The sequence below is a fragment of the Lagopus muta genome, chromosome 1 (genome assembly GCF_023343835.1).
Source record: "Lagopus muta isolate bLagMut1 chromosome 1, bLagMut1 primary, whole genome shotgun sequence".
In the NCBI taxonomy this organism is placed as follows: Eukaryota; Metazoa; Chordata; class Aves; order Galliformes; family Phasianidae; genus Lagopus; species Lagopus muta.
The window spans coordinates 84,089,190-84,103,749 of NC_064433.1; the positions used below are offsets into that span (position 1 = coordinate 84,089,190).

Consider the following 14,560-nt stretch of genomic DNA (forward strand, 5'->3'; position numbering starts at 1 on the left):
AGCTTTGGAAATTGAGAAGCTTCTTTTTGAAAGTGTGTAAGGGAAGACACTGGACTTACTCAGCCACAGCAGTACCTTTAAGACTACTGCAGTGCTATTTTATTGTCTGTTGTGGTATTTCCTGGAAAATAAGGGAAATAACGAACTATGCTGCATATGCTAAAAGCAAGAGCTGGATGAGTTAATGGTGAATGGTTATAGATGTAGCAGTAGAAATATATAGATCTGTTATAATATGCCCACATTTTGGCAACTTAACTTGAGAAGAATGATCATACGAGAGCGGTATCTTGTTTGTCATTCTGCTATGGGGCTATTTCATCACCTGTAAGTGCAGACCAAAAGGAAACAGTATTGCAAGGCCGGCAATCACAAGTACTTCTTTCTTTTTCTTTTCCCCCCCACTGTCCCTTTAAATTACAAGGTTCACTCCATGCACGTTTTGAAGCTTGCTGCCCTTCCTCCCCCACAGCTACAAGGGTAGGAATGTGAGGCCTGAGAGAGCTTTTTTTAAGCTGTCAGTTAATTGCAGCAGCAAGAAGTTAAACTATCACAAGACTGGGTATGGAGCAAAGACTGTTTTAAGATGAGTAGTACTTAATTCAGTAGCAACCATTTTTTAATTAAATATTTATTAATGGTTTACTTTACTAATCCTCTAGGGTCCTTAGTAAAATAACAAGGATGGATGGCAAAGCTTCCAGCATTATATTGCTGCTGGTTTAGTATTAAGCATGAAAACAAAAAGAAGGCTTTATAGGAGTTATGAAGGAAGGGGATCATAATGTTGATCCTGTGGTTGTCTGATCAATCAGCTGTAAAAAAACAAAAACAAACCACCCTCTGTTAACAAGGGTGGATAGTGATAGGAAATGGAGGGGAATGGTTTTAAACTGAGACAAGGGAGGTTTAGGTTAGATATTAGGAGGAAGTTTTTCACACAGAGGTGGTGATACACTGGAACAGGTTGCCCAAGGAGGCTGTGGATGCCCCATCCCTGGAGGCATTCAAGGCCAGGCTGGATGTGGCTCTGGGCAGCCTGGTCTGGTGGTTGGTGACCCTGCACACAGCAGGGGATTGAAACCAGATGATCATTGTGGTTCTTTTCAACCCAGGCCATTCTGTGACTCTGTGATTCTGTAGCTGCCTGCGTGATTGTTCTTACCCTACAATACAGCTCCATCAACTGTGTGTGTAACTGTACTATGAAATAGGCTATGAAATACTGGCTCCTATCAGACACAGCACTTACTGAAGTAGCAGATTAAATAGTAGTGTAAATAAGGATGCACTTCTGGCAAGGGTACTAGTTCCCTGCTTCCACCAAGGGGAAGAAAAAGGTGCCTTCTTATAGAGCTTATGTATCACATATCCAGTGCACCCCATAGCGGTTTGGTGGGGAGCTGGAGAAAGCGCCCTCCTGTCCCAAAGAGGTGTGGGCAGATCTTGGAAATCTTGTAATTCCATAGCTGTTGATCATGCCTAATTCTGTTAATGCCGTTCTACTTGGCCAGGGTGGCAAGTTGAGCAGAAGTTAGTTTAGATTCCTGTTAAAAAGTGATCATTATTCTTTTTTTATGCATCCAGTCGCTTGCTTGCTTTCAGAAAAGTAGCAGTGTGCATATTGGGTGCTTGCTGATATGCTGGCTTTCACATGTCTTTCATCGTGTGCTATTGGAGGCTTTTTAGTAAGAAGAGAGAATTGAATAGTAGAGTTCCAGACTTGCCCTTCTTGCTTTACTTAACCTTGGTCAACCTTGACCTAAAGACACCATGAGCTCTGTCAATTAGATAGATGAACTTAAATCTAGGTGCCTAGTCTTGTAATGAGCAAGCTGGAACAAGACTGCATTTTACAACCAAAGCATATCTTTCCAATTCCATATTTTCTAGCATCTCTCACTATAGGAATTTTCTAGAGCAATATTTGTGTCACAGAAGTTTGTTTTTGCTTGACTAACTTTCTCTAACAGTCATCTATTTTTAAAAGGGGAAGGGAAAACACTGTCACCATTTAAAAATAAACTCATAATTTCTTCAGCAAATAAGGCAGCATTCCTATTTACTAAACCAGGTTAAGAAAGTCTTCACTTAAAAAAGGATTTCCTTGATTACAGAGCTGTCTCAAAGCTCTGAGTGAAGCCAGGCATGGGGGGATGGGATGGTGAGGAGGCACTTACGTAATTAAAGACCATTCTGTGTTCCTAAGAGCTGAGTTAGAAACACCCCGAATGTATGCTTACAGTTGTGTGCATGTGCCAGAATGAATGTCCTACATAAGATGCTGAAAGTTGTTACTGATTCCTTATTATCTTGTTTGAAGAAGCATGATGACTTATTTTCAATAATGCTTTGCAGGCTCTGTCAGTATCTTTGTAAATACTTTAGAGGAGAATTATTTTTTTCCTTTCTGTGAATAGTACTGTTATGAACAGTATTTTTGATGCTAAGTGCTCCTTTACTGGGTAGCTTTGCCTTGTTACATGCAGCTTCGTCTGACCTGTCAGCAAGGTTCTCTGTCAATGGAGCTTTATCAATTTACACTGAAGTTGGTGAAATCAGTAATACAATCAGTTGAACTGATTGAATTAGGGGGTAAAATGTAAACTGTTGATTTCTACCTTAGTGGTATATTTTAGCAATTATTTGCAGAGTAGGGGGATGCAAGAATGCCAACAATTTTATGGAAAAAAAAACCAAACAAACAACAAAATTGAACAGTGTATTTTCCAAGTGAATGAGTCACTTTGTGCAGCTAATAAGACTAGACTAAAAAAGGTTGAAATGGTAATAGCTGCCTCCTGTGGTATTCCATCTAGAAGAGAGCAGGGCAGCCTTGGAAGTATACTTGAGATCAACAGATTATAGCTTTCTCATTGAATGACTTTGTTACTGGTGGGTGCAAGATCATAAAACCTTGTCCCTGACCCTACAGTTCAATCTCTGCAAAGAATGTAGAAATAAAAAGAAATAAAAAGGAAGTTATTGGTTTTCTGCACTCACTGTGACAAATGGGTCACTGATAGGTATTTCTTCAGGGTGGAATCTGTGAGTAGCAGTAGTTTGCTTTTTAAACATACTGCTTATGGATCGCTTCAGTTGTTCATACCTCAGCTTTTGTTGTCTTCATGCTCTTAAGTGCAAGCTTAAAATAACAGCAGCTCTAAATATTCCATGAAGGAATAGGGAATTGAAAAAAAAAAAAAAAAAAGAAAAAAGAAAAAAATTGCCCCTGAAATCCACATCAGAAAGCTAAAGGGTTTGTTTTGGAAAGCACAGCACTACGGTTGTTTGGATATGGCTTGCTTCTGTTGGAGACCTATTTGTTACCTTCGCTTTCAAATACATAAATGTGCAAGTAGGTGTTTACACATTGTGTGCACTGAACCTGTTTTCCCTTACTGTGATGGGGGGAGTGGTCAAAATAATAGAAGAATATAGCTCTCAAGTAAATTTCCACAGTAGTTTGTGGCCAGAATGTCTATTTTGGACTTTGAAGAGGGTTAAGCAACAACGATTCATTCATAGCTCCTGAAAGGGCAGCTCAGTCTGTTAAGATGTGAGCAATGCAGAACTTTTCCCCTGCGTGTCTGTAGGAGCACAAGCTTCTGGTATTTCTACTTTATCTTCTGGTTTTACTGATCTGTGCAATGAGGTGAAAACTTGACTTGAAAACCAAACATTTTCTCTGCTGTTTCTCCCAAACTTACCAGTTCCTAAGTACTTTCCACTGATTGGGCCTTAACTTCTCTCTCTCGCTGTACTATGCATAAATATAGCATTCTTCTTTTATTAGGCAGTGAAGCCTGGCCTGTGTCAGGAGCTGGAGAATGAGCAGGGTATGAGGGTGTGAGCAGGCAGCTTCAGTGCAGCTTTAAATGGCCAAAGCTGGACTTTAAGGATATTCAGTAGTCCTTTAGAAGCCAGCAGCAGTTTGTGGCAGATTCATCAGTGTCAGCCTATCTGCGTCCTGCAGAGTGTGCATGCTGGTTTGACTGTGTAATTATGAAAAAGACAGTGGGAGGGGTAAGAAGGAAGAGAAGAACAGGTAGCTGCAAAGGCTATCTTCTGTCTTGTGAGGCTGATTTCTTTGGGATGCCGGTGGGCAAAGTGGAGCTCTGGCTCTGACACACCTCTGGAAGAACCTGTCTTTCTGCACAGTCTTTAAAGTGAACCTAAAGTGAGCCTTTCTCAGTATTTGTGTCACTGTGCAGAGTAAGCTTGTGTGTTAGATGCAGAGCAGCATGCAACTCCTGTCACTGGGACTCAGTTTGAGAAATCAAATTCTCAGTTTGAGAAACTGTCGAATTTGTGGTGATGGAGACTGGCTGTAATAATAGTGGTTTCCTTCCATAGGTTGCAAGATGTTGCATGAAAGTTCATTTTGATATTGTAACTTAGATTTAAATTTCTTGTTTTCTTTCTTATTTCAGGTCTACCAGTCATGAAACGAATTCTTCTGTTTTTCATCCTGGCTGCTGCAGTTATGTACGGTATATTGCATGGAAATCTGTGGAGAAATAACTTCTACTGGTATGGTGACACTTTGTTTGCTTATAGTGCAAATACCCTCATGGCTGTCTGAGATATGTGGCTGTTAGTAATATGTTGCTGAACAGTTGTCTATGAGTAATAGATAGAAAGTATGATTGGTGTGGGCGTATGTGTGTTTCTGTTTTTTTTTCTGTTATGTGTTCTTTGTTTTTGGTTTTACTTTTTTGTGGGTAGAGTGAGGGAACAAATGTGATTGCTCTGTCCTGCCACCCTTCCTCTCATATCATTATTAACCTTAGCAGACGACGTACAGCTAGATTTATGGAGAGTTAAAGTCCTCAAAGATAGGAAGCCTCTCCGAGTTCCATGAAAATAGGTGCTCCTGTGATGAGAAAGGTCTCATCTATGTGCCATGTGTCTGCACTGTGTCCGCTCCTGCCTTGCATGTTTAGTGTTGGCTTGCTACCATAGATAAATGACATGGGAGTGACCTGCCCCACACATGAGAATGAATATCTGCATGCAGAATGACCACCTTCTTGCAAAACTGAAGCTTACAAAGTCCCATAGACAAAATTCTGGAAGGTGAGCCCTTGCTGTCTCCAGGGCACACATGACAGGTGGCCTGGGACCTAAACTTATTGCAGAAGCTGAGCTTCCATTGGAGTTTGCACTGGTGTGACCAGAGCTCTGCTTGTGTTATGAAGACTATCGTGATAGCCAAACATTACTGTTAAAAGCTTACTTGTGTTTATCTCACTTAGAGCATACATTTGATAAGAATGGCTCTCTGTTGTGGTTTCTGTATATAGCAAACCTCAGTGTTACACCATTTCCCCTTTTGCAGGATTAGCTTTTATGGACAGACTTCTTCTGTGAGGGGTCCTTCTTCCAATGAGGCTAGTGGAGTTACCCAGTAAGTTCAGCAGCTGAGTGTTCTTTGTGTGTGGTCTTGTTTTTGTGGTTTTTTTTTCTTCTTTTTTTTTCCCCCGTCTGTTTTTTGGGTAAGTGGGAGGGAGCGAGTCTAAAATCCATAGCCTCGGTTCAATTGATCTTTGTATAACTGTGCCCATGGAGTATTATGAACATAATTGTAGCATGACTGGCAGAAAGGATCCTAGAATTGTTTTGAGTAGGAAAGCACCTTCAGTGGTCATCTAGTCCAACTCCTCTGCAATGAGCAGGGACTTTACAGCTAGGTCAGGTTGCTCAAAGGAATTTGCTCATATTTCCAGTGTTTGTTTAATATTTATGGCCACTTAACTGTGGCTATCTGTAGAAAGCAGAAAATTGTTGAAAGGATGTTTGTTTACAGCTTCCAAACTTGCACAATGCAGAGTTAAATATGAGTTAAAATTACAGATGAAAGCAATATATGTGTTTAATTTTGGGAAGCAATCAGGGGTGTAGTTCATTTGTATGATATGGAAGTGCTTGTATAAGCAAATCCTGTGCTGGTAAATTCCTGCAATTAGGTTTATGAGTTGAATGACAGCCTGTGCTAGAACTTGAAAGAAGGTCTCCGTTACCTCTGAAGCTATCTTGCAAAATGCTGTCTGTGAGGCTGGTGCTGGAAAGCAATGAGCTGACCAGCTGATCCATTTCACAGGATGCTTTCTCGGTGTCAGTATTCATGTGACAACTTGAGGTTACTGAAAGCAATTAACCTTAATGGTCTGTATGACTTGTGGCTCTAATGTGGTGTTTTCATCCTTCTGTTCCTAATGCAACCCAGACGCATGCTTTGCTCTCACTGAACTTTACCCTCCCTTCTGAGCTTCATGTTCTTGAAGAAGCAAAAGCGCTGAGCTGGGAACGTGTCTAGAAATATAAGTCTTGGCTTTCTAGCCTCATTATGAGGGAATGACTTATATTCATGTAATTTAATTTTCCTTGAAGCACCCTACATGGTTCCCCTCTCCTCTGAGGTTCCGACTCTCTGAGGATAGCTGGTGCAGCTATCTTGTAGGCTGCAGGGGTGATTCAACTGAGGTGTGCTGCTTCTCTCCAGGTAGGTCTGAGATCCTGAGAACCTCTGATGATGGCTACTTTAGGTGCTACCTGTCAAAGGAGGCTGTGGGCCCTTGGGGCAGCACTGTGCAATAAAAGCCTTACTAGTGACAATAATCATATCACAATCAGGAGGACCCATCTTTGTGATACCAGCAAAGGCCACGCTTTCCCATTTGCACAGTGTTAACTGGGTAATCAGCTTGCTAGTTTTGGTTGTCCAAGCTTCCCTACCTTGTTGTCACTATCTATTACTCTTTTTGTTACGTCTTTGAAATTCTTCTCTTGTAGGCTGCCACCTACGGCTGTGGAGAGAAGGAACGCACTGGACACTTGTCTTCTGAAACCAGCATTTGAATCTTTACTGGAGTGAGTACTCTGTGAGAAGGAGTGGAGAGATGGAAAGGTGGTACTGACTTAGGTAGAAATATTTGTAATTTACGTGTTCTGGACTGTTTCACATTTTGATTTTTGTAAGTACATCCTTGAGTTTGTATTCATTTATTTTGTTTTCTTTTTGGGCTGTGCCACATTGTTTAGGTTGTCGTCGTTCAACATCAGAGTGATACAGCACAAATGACTCAATTTGCTCCTGTATATACTGCTTAAATAAATACCATTTCATGTATTGCAGCTAGTAACAGTGAAACTACTTCCTTGATCAAAAGACAAGCCCTTATTTTTTCTTCCCTGCTCATGTTTTTCTCATAGAAGAAACCTTTGCATCCAAGACTAAGACTCAGCTATTTTGCTGTTAAGAGCCTTGAATTAAAACTAAGGGTTTTTTTGATAGCTAAGCACTTCTTTAGCAATCCGGAGCCAGACAAGTTTTGAAAGTCTCTTCCTTTTTTTTTTCCCCCCAAAGAGAAGAGTATGAAATGTGCAAAAAATTCATTCAGTCTTTAATGAAATAGGATTCCCCCCCCCCCAACTTTTAGTGGATTTTTAATTTTAGTGGAATTCAGTTTTCATGAAGCTTGGAGTAGTCCGCAGCTTTGTTCCTCTGAGGGGTGCTGCTGAATTGCATGTAGCTGTCCTTTGCTTTAAGATAACAGAAGAAACTTCCCTTGAGTAAGAAGCATTCAACTGAAAAGTAGAGCTTCTACCCAAAACAATGGAGATGTCTGATCTCAGAAGTGCATCCAAGGTATCTGTGAGGAAATGCTGGTAGTTTTTATTATTAGAAGTGTGTCTTAAAGATCAAAGAAGCGCTGCAGGAGCAGAAGCAGACAAGGCATATTGTTGGCTTTGACTTTGCGTTTTATCTGAGCAAGCATTGAGTGTGGCCCGAGAAAAGCTTGGGAAGATGTTTAGATCAACTTTTGGCCAAAGGGCTCTTAAAATATGCCTTTTTTTTTCTTTCTCCTTTTTGTGTACAAGAAAATAGTACTTTAATAGCACTGAATCAAAGAACATTCAAGGATCATGAGCTTTCTCCTTCTCAAAGCTTGTTATCCCTTAGTCTGTGGGTCTTGCTTAGCTGCTTGGCTCAGAGACTGACTGAGGTTCCTTGCCTACCGCGTTCCCAGGCTGTCCTGGTGACAGGCACAACAGGGTAGATCAGCTCCTGATCAGAGAGGCAGGGAAGGACTTGGAAATGCATACTTCACTTCTGGAGGGAGGTTCAGAGTGAGAACTGAGTATCTTCGATATTTCCATAGCTCCTTTACAGCAGTAGCTTCTGTGAGCTGAAGATCTGGTCTGTGCACTTTGTAGTAGCCTGAGGGTATTCAGGGGATGTCTGACCTGGCTAAATTGTTGGAAAAGAACCAGCGCTAGAAGAGCTAGAATTAAGAATCCCTTTGCAGTAGGTAAATTATTCATTATGGCTAAACTTCCCAGCTGCTTTTGAACAGCAAGGCAAGTTATTAATTTAGTATGGGCATTTAGTGCATAATGTCTCAAAATCAGCTGATCTGCTTGGTTAACCTATAGCCCAGTTTTTGGTATGTGTAGTTTTTGTTGTTTTTATTCTTGCATACCTTCTGAATATGTGGAACTTAAAGAATGAAACACTTGATTTATGAGACTGTTAGAGGAAGGTGTGTGTATACAACTGTTAATATTCTTAATGGAGTAGCAAGTCATGTGCTGCTTGTGGCAGCACTCCATTTTTCTCACTGTAGCTGCATACTTGTGTTTACATTTTAATACATTTTTAAGACCTAGTATTCAGGATCATTGAAAAGTCAGCTAGTTTGATGAGCAGAAGTTGACTTAACTATGAGGTGAATCTGAGGGCATGGTAGCATGTGGCAGGATTTGGATTGATTCATTCATTTGTCTCAATATTAGGCAGATAGAATAATAGAGTCTCTTCCCTGCTGTAAAACAACCCTTGGCTGTGGCTATTGCCTTTTGAAGAAGTGACCTTTTCTTGATCTTGCATGCATCTTGATGCCTTCCTGTTCCAGTTTGCAGGAGCAATGTGTTTTTTGAGGGAAATCTTGTGATTCCCATGCACTGTGCTTCCCATTGCAGAGCAATTGTGGCACGCATGGAATAGTCTCCTTTCAGACAGTGCTGTGTCACAAGGTGTGCTGCAGGAACGTACCCTTTGTAGGTGGGACTCTCCTAATGTTAATCCAAACCAAAATGGAAACTTCATACCTTTTTGCTGTGTGAGTCTACTCCTATTGCGCCCAACTACTTAATAATGTCAATGCAGCCATAAAGTGACCTTTATTTGAAACTGGTGCACTTCTCCTCAAGAAACCAGCATATTTGAGATAATATTTTCAAGTTAAAATATGGAAACTGCTCTAAAATTAATGCCTCCTATTTTGTTATGTTGGCCCACGCTGTCAGAGGCAGATGATGGCAGTACCTTCCCACCAATATTCCCTTACATGTTGTTGTCGTGTGACAGATCGCTGCAGAGGGGCAGTCTGATAGAATGTTATCTGACATGGGAGTGCAGATGAAGCAAAGGTATGGAATTGAATTCCTCTATCTGGGAAAAGTGTCTCCCATTGGCCTTCACTGACACTTGATGAACGTTTCTGGAGACCAAACAGTGGATTGCCACTGAGCACAGCAAGGCAATGGATGGTGCATTTCAGCACTGGTGACAGCAGCAGTGGTCACCTCCACAAGTAGAGATTTCACCTGCAGCATGCAGGCTCGTGTTCATCACTGGTGAAAATGTGTAGCTAATGGTGTTGACTGCTGAAAAATACTGTTCTATTGCTGAGAACTGTTTCTATCAAATATTGTTATTGTGCTCCTTGTATCTGTTGTAATTTCCATGGAAATTATTAGGAGGCATTACTTTTGGAGTGACCTGCCTCAAGTCCTGTCCTTTCTTATTTTAAACATTGTATATAATAATAATTTTTATGTTTTTCTTGCTGTCCGTATTGCTTTTCTTCCCCAGCATTATTATTTACTTTTTACCCCAGAAGTAACTAATTGTTTTACTGGGTTACAGTTTCTATCAAATATGCTGTTTCATGGTGTGAGCTCTTTCACTGCACAGAATTTTAATGAATTTACATAATTTATACTAGCAGAGAGGACCTTTTATCTCACTCCCTAGAGAATTTTTCATCATAAAATCTTCCCCTTTTCTGTCATCTGTTTTATTTCCCTGTGATCGTGAGTTTTTGTTTAAAATTTGATGATACCTGTTTCAAGTAGGGGAAGAAAATATTTTTAAAAGCAACTACAGGCATTATTAGCTTATTCAAATACATCATGTGGCATTCTGAAACTTCCTGTGTTCTATTTTCTCTTCACTAGTGTTGACAAAATATACCCGTTCCTGTGTGCCAATGATTTTATCAGAGTAGCAGAGTTCCATGGAAGTGATAAGTTCGAGCTACCTTATGGAATAAAGAGAGCAGGTTTGTGTTCCTTGTCTAGCTGGGTTTTCTGTTTTTGTTTTTAATGGAAACACCTACATGTCGGGTAAGGCCATCTCAGTCTCTGGGCCTGGTATTTCCTTCTCACTGATGTTAGTGCTTTTGGGACACCTATGTCACCTAATGTTTTTGCTTCATTTCTCTGACTTCACACCTTATGTCTCTTAACGAATGAAGTGCTGCAGGGAAGAGAATTCTCCCTCTTGTGAGAGAAGCTTCAGAAAGGTGGGAGTGAGGGAGGGTGGAGTTTATTCAACTTCCTTTCCTTGGTAGGTGGGCTGAAATGCTGAAGATAATTAGCTAATGCTTTGTTAGGGAAAACTTCAGCTGAGTGAGAGTGAAGGTTCAATCAAAACCAAAGCTGAACACCAGGGTCTAATTGAGATAGATGCTCTCCCACTTGAGGCAGCTAGGGCAGATGCATCAGCAATGTTTCCCTTTTACAGGACTTCTCCCACTGAGGGGTGTCACTGGGACTGCAGAGGGTAGTTCCACCATTTGTGTGGCTGCTGCACCCATGCAGCATTTGCCTACTTACGTCTGTGTTGGCTGAGATAGAGTAGATGGGGTTGGAGAACCCAGGCATTAGGTATCCTTTTGGAACGGGCTGTAAATCTCGAGTAGCCTCAGAGTTTAACATTGATCAGTGCACTCAAATTTGCACCCATGCAAATTTGGGCATAAGCCTATTGCTTTGCCCTCTATCAATGTAACAAGAATAGTGCATTTTCTTGCTCCTCTGGAATAGCAATGTGGGAAAATACATTTGAGATTGAGAGTTGTTCAGACTCTGTCAGTGAGAAGCACGTGAGTGTCCAGCAGGCATGTGCCTATGGGGTTGGGCTGGAGAGGTGCTTCTGCCCGTATTTCTTAGTGAGCACAGACTGGTTGGATATCTTCTCCCAAAATGTGTACTACAGTTTCTGTCCTTAGCTGAGTGGTCAAGGCTGCATCTGCTTCAGCTGAAGGTGGCAGGAATAAAAAAAAGGTCATGAAATCTCTTACTTACTCGTAACTGGAATGGTTTTGAGTGCAAATCCTACGCTGTCTTCCAGCAGTGGAATGTGGAGTCAGGAAAAGCTTCCAAGAGAGCAGCTCTGATAAACTTGAATTTTTGAAGAGGTTTTGAGTTCTTTTGAATAGTGCATAAAAAAAGTGCATGAAAAGGCTGTAGTCATGTTGACATACTTACTTTTTTACTGCAAAGCACTGAGTATTTTAAAATTTTCTCTGTATTTGCTTTCTAGAACAATTTTTTCGTTTAGCCCTTTCGAAACTGCAAAACTGTGGACTGTCCAACGAAGACAGCAGGTGAGATGTTCTTTGTCTACTGGTTTTGTTCCTTGCATTTTCAATATTTGGTATTTATCTGAAAAATGTCAGTGATGTTATCCTGAATTTGTTTGAGTTCAGTACAGTGTGAATCTAACCAGATTGTCCAACCTGTACGTAACTGATTCCAAGGTTTAAATAAGTTCAGTTTTAAACAATTATAGTACCAACATTCAAAAACAATATTTTCAATGAGGGAGCTTGAAATTCTGGATTTTTTTTCCTAAGTGCTTTAGGATTTTGCTATCTGAACCCAGTTTGAACTTTTTCTAGTCCTTCTATACTCAAGAAAAGTGAAACTTACACCCTTAAAAATTGTATATGATCTCTTTTGAAGTCATTACTGGTGTAAGTAGATTACTTATACTATCTTTGCATAACTTAAATATTTTCAGAAGACTGGAGATTGACTGTTTCTAAACAAGAAATCTTACCCAAATCCCCATGTTACTGCATCTGCTGTCCTGGTGCAAACACTTACTCATATGTATGTTCAGCTTCCTTTTCCCATAAATGACTTCATTGTATTTCCAAAGGAGTCGTATGCAGCCAGGAAAGATCTTTCCTGGCAGTTTGGGAGTAACCAGAATTTGGCACAGAGTGGAGCATGCCCTTGATAACTCATTTTCCATTTGTTAGATTGTCTTGTTTGAGTCTTGGATAGAAGCCGCTTCTGCTAAGATTCTTTATGTTTGGTTCTTTTTTTTTTTTTTTTTTTTAAGGTTGTCTTTTTTGTGTATATTTATGTTTTCTTTTGCTACTTTTTTTTTTTTTTTTTTGAGGTAGGGTGATAGGGTTGGCAAGTCTACTAAAATCATATGTTTACCAAGTGACGCAAATGATTTCTTAGACATGCAGTCAAGCAAATCATAGAATGACCTGGGTTGGAAGGGACCTTAGAGATCATTTATTTCCAACCCCTCCCTGCTGTGGACAGAGTTGCTAGCCACTGCATTGGGCTGACCAGAAGCCCATACAGTTTGACCTTGAACACCTCCAGGGAGGGGGCATCTGCAACTTCTGTGGGTAGTCTGTTCCAGTGCCATACCATTCCCTAAACGAAGTATTTTCCACTATCATCTAATACAAATTTCTCCTGTTTTAGTTTAAAACTGTTCCCCCTTGTCCTATCACTATCAAACCATGTAAAAAGTCAGTCTCCCTCCTTCTTACAAGCTCCTTTTAGATACTGGGATGCCACAATGAGGTCTCCCTGTAGCCTTCTCCAAGCTAAACAAGTTCAGCTCCCTCAGCTTGTCCTAGTAAGACAGGTGCTCCAGCACTCTGATCATCTTTGTGGCCCCACTCTTGACCTGTTCCAACATCTCCACATTTTTCCTGTGCTGGGGACTCCAGGCCTGGACACTGTACTCAATACAGGGCCTTGAGAGAGTAGAGCAGAAGGAGACAATCACTTCTGTCTTCATGCTGTCCACCTCTCTTTTGATGCAGCCCAAGATACTCTGACTTCTTCTGGGCTGCAAGTGTGTGCTGCTGGCTCAGGTCCAGTTTTTCATTCACCAGGACCCCAAGTCCTTCTCTTAGGACTGCTCTCAATATATTCTTCTCCATCTGTATACATAGCAGCTGGTGGGATTGCCCCAGCCCATGTGCAACATCTTGTGCTTGGCCTCTTTCAATCTCATTAGACTCACATGGACTCATGTTTCAAGTTTGACCAGGTCCATTTGGATGGCATCCTTTACTTCTGTTGGATCAACTGCACCACTCAGCTTGGTGTTGTTCACAGTCTTGCTGAGAGTGTGCTTCATCCCACTGTGTCACTGATAAAGATATTAAGGAGTACTGGTCCCTTGGGGGACACCACTCATCACTGGTTTCCACCTGACATAGAGTTGCGGACCACAACCCTCTTGCTAAGACCATCCAACCAATTCTTCATCTATTGACAAGTCCAAATCTATATCTCTCCAGTTTAGGGATGTAGTGTGAGACCATGTCAAGGGTCTTGCAGAAGTCTGGGTTCATGATATCAATTGTCCTTCTCTGATCCACTGATGCTGTCACTCTATCATAGAAGGTCAGCAGATTGGGCAGACAGTCTCCCATTGGTGAAACTGTGCTGGCTGTCTTGGATCGCCTCATCTCCTACGTGCCATAACACAGCTTCAAGGAAGATCTGCTCCATGATCTTCCCAGGCACAGACTTGAAGCTCACCAGCCTGTAGTTGGTGAGTTTTCTATTGAGAAAACTTGAGTTTTCTTTTTTCCCTTTTTTAAGAATGAGTGATGTTTCCATTTTTACAGCCACCAGGAGCTTCACCTGACAGCCATGACTGTTAAAGTATGACAGAGCGTTGCCTGGCAACTGCATTAGTCAGTTCCTTTAGGACCCTGGGATTGCGCGTCCTTGGCCCCGTAGGCTTGTACGCATTCAGTCTCATGATGTGGTCTTGGCCTTGCGCTTCTCTTATAAAGAAAGGGACTCTGTTCCCTCCAGCCACCACCCAAAGATTCAAGGATGTGAGAAGCATGACTGCCTGACTGACAGCAAAGAATGCATTGGGTCTCAGACTTCTCCATGTCTGTTGTAGTCAGTTTTCCCTTCTCATTTATGGGAGAAGTGGGGGAGAGAAACCTGAGAAACTGCCTTATACTGGGATAACATGCAGAGTACTTAATATGGTTGGTTGCAAATAGTGCTGAAATAGGTTGTACTTGGTTTTGTCTGTGCTTTTTTTTTTTTTTTTTAATCAAGAAGATCAAACAGAAGATTGTTGCTTCAAATCAAATGACCAGTTTAATTTAATTAAACCTAATTGCAATATGAAAAGTAATTGGTGTTCAAACCCAAAGATTATCATGTTTTTAATACTCACTTGTCATTTTTTTCACCTACT

The 14,560-nt window shown here is 41.0% G+C and overlaps 1 protein-coding gene across 13 annotated transcripts in view; it reads left to right on the plus strand.

Moving 5' to 3' along the window:
- ST3GAL6 (ST3 beta-galactoside alpha-2,3-sialyltransferase 6) overlaps nt 1–14,560 on the plus strand; it is a 47,315-nt gene that overhangs the window by 15,540 nt on the left and 17,215 nt on the right. For all 13 annotated transcript variants that reach the window (XM_048944647.1, XM_048944567.1, XM_048944584.1 and 10 more), the window contains 5 exons: nt 4,434–4,533; nt 5,342–5,410; nt 6,796–6,873; nt 10,246–10,349; nt 11,615–11,678. In XM_048944647.1, the coding sequence (XP_048800604.1) occupies nt 4,434–4,533; nt 5,342–5,410; nt 6,796–6,873; nt 10,246–10,349; nt 11,615–11,678 (415 nt within the window). The remainder of the gene's footprint in view (nt 1–4,433; nt 4,534–5,341; nt 5,411–6,795; nt 6,874–10,245; nt 10,350–11,614; nt 11,679–14,560) is intronic.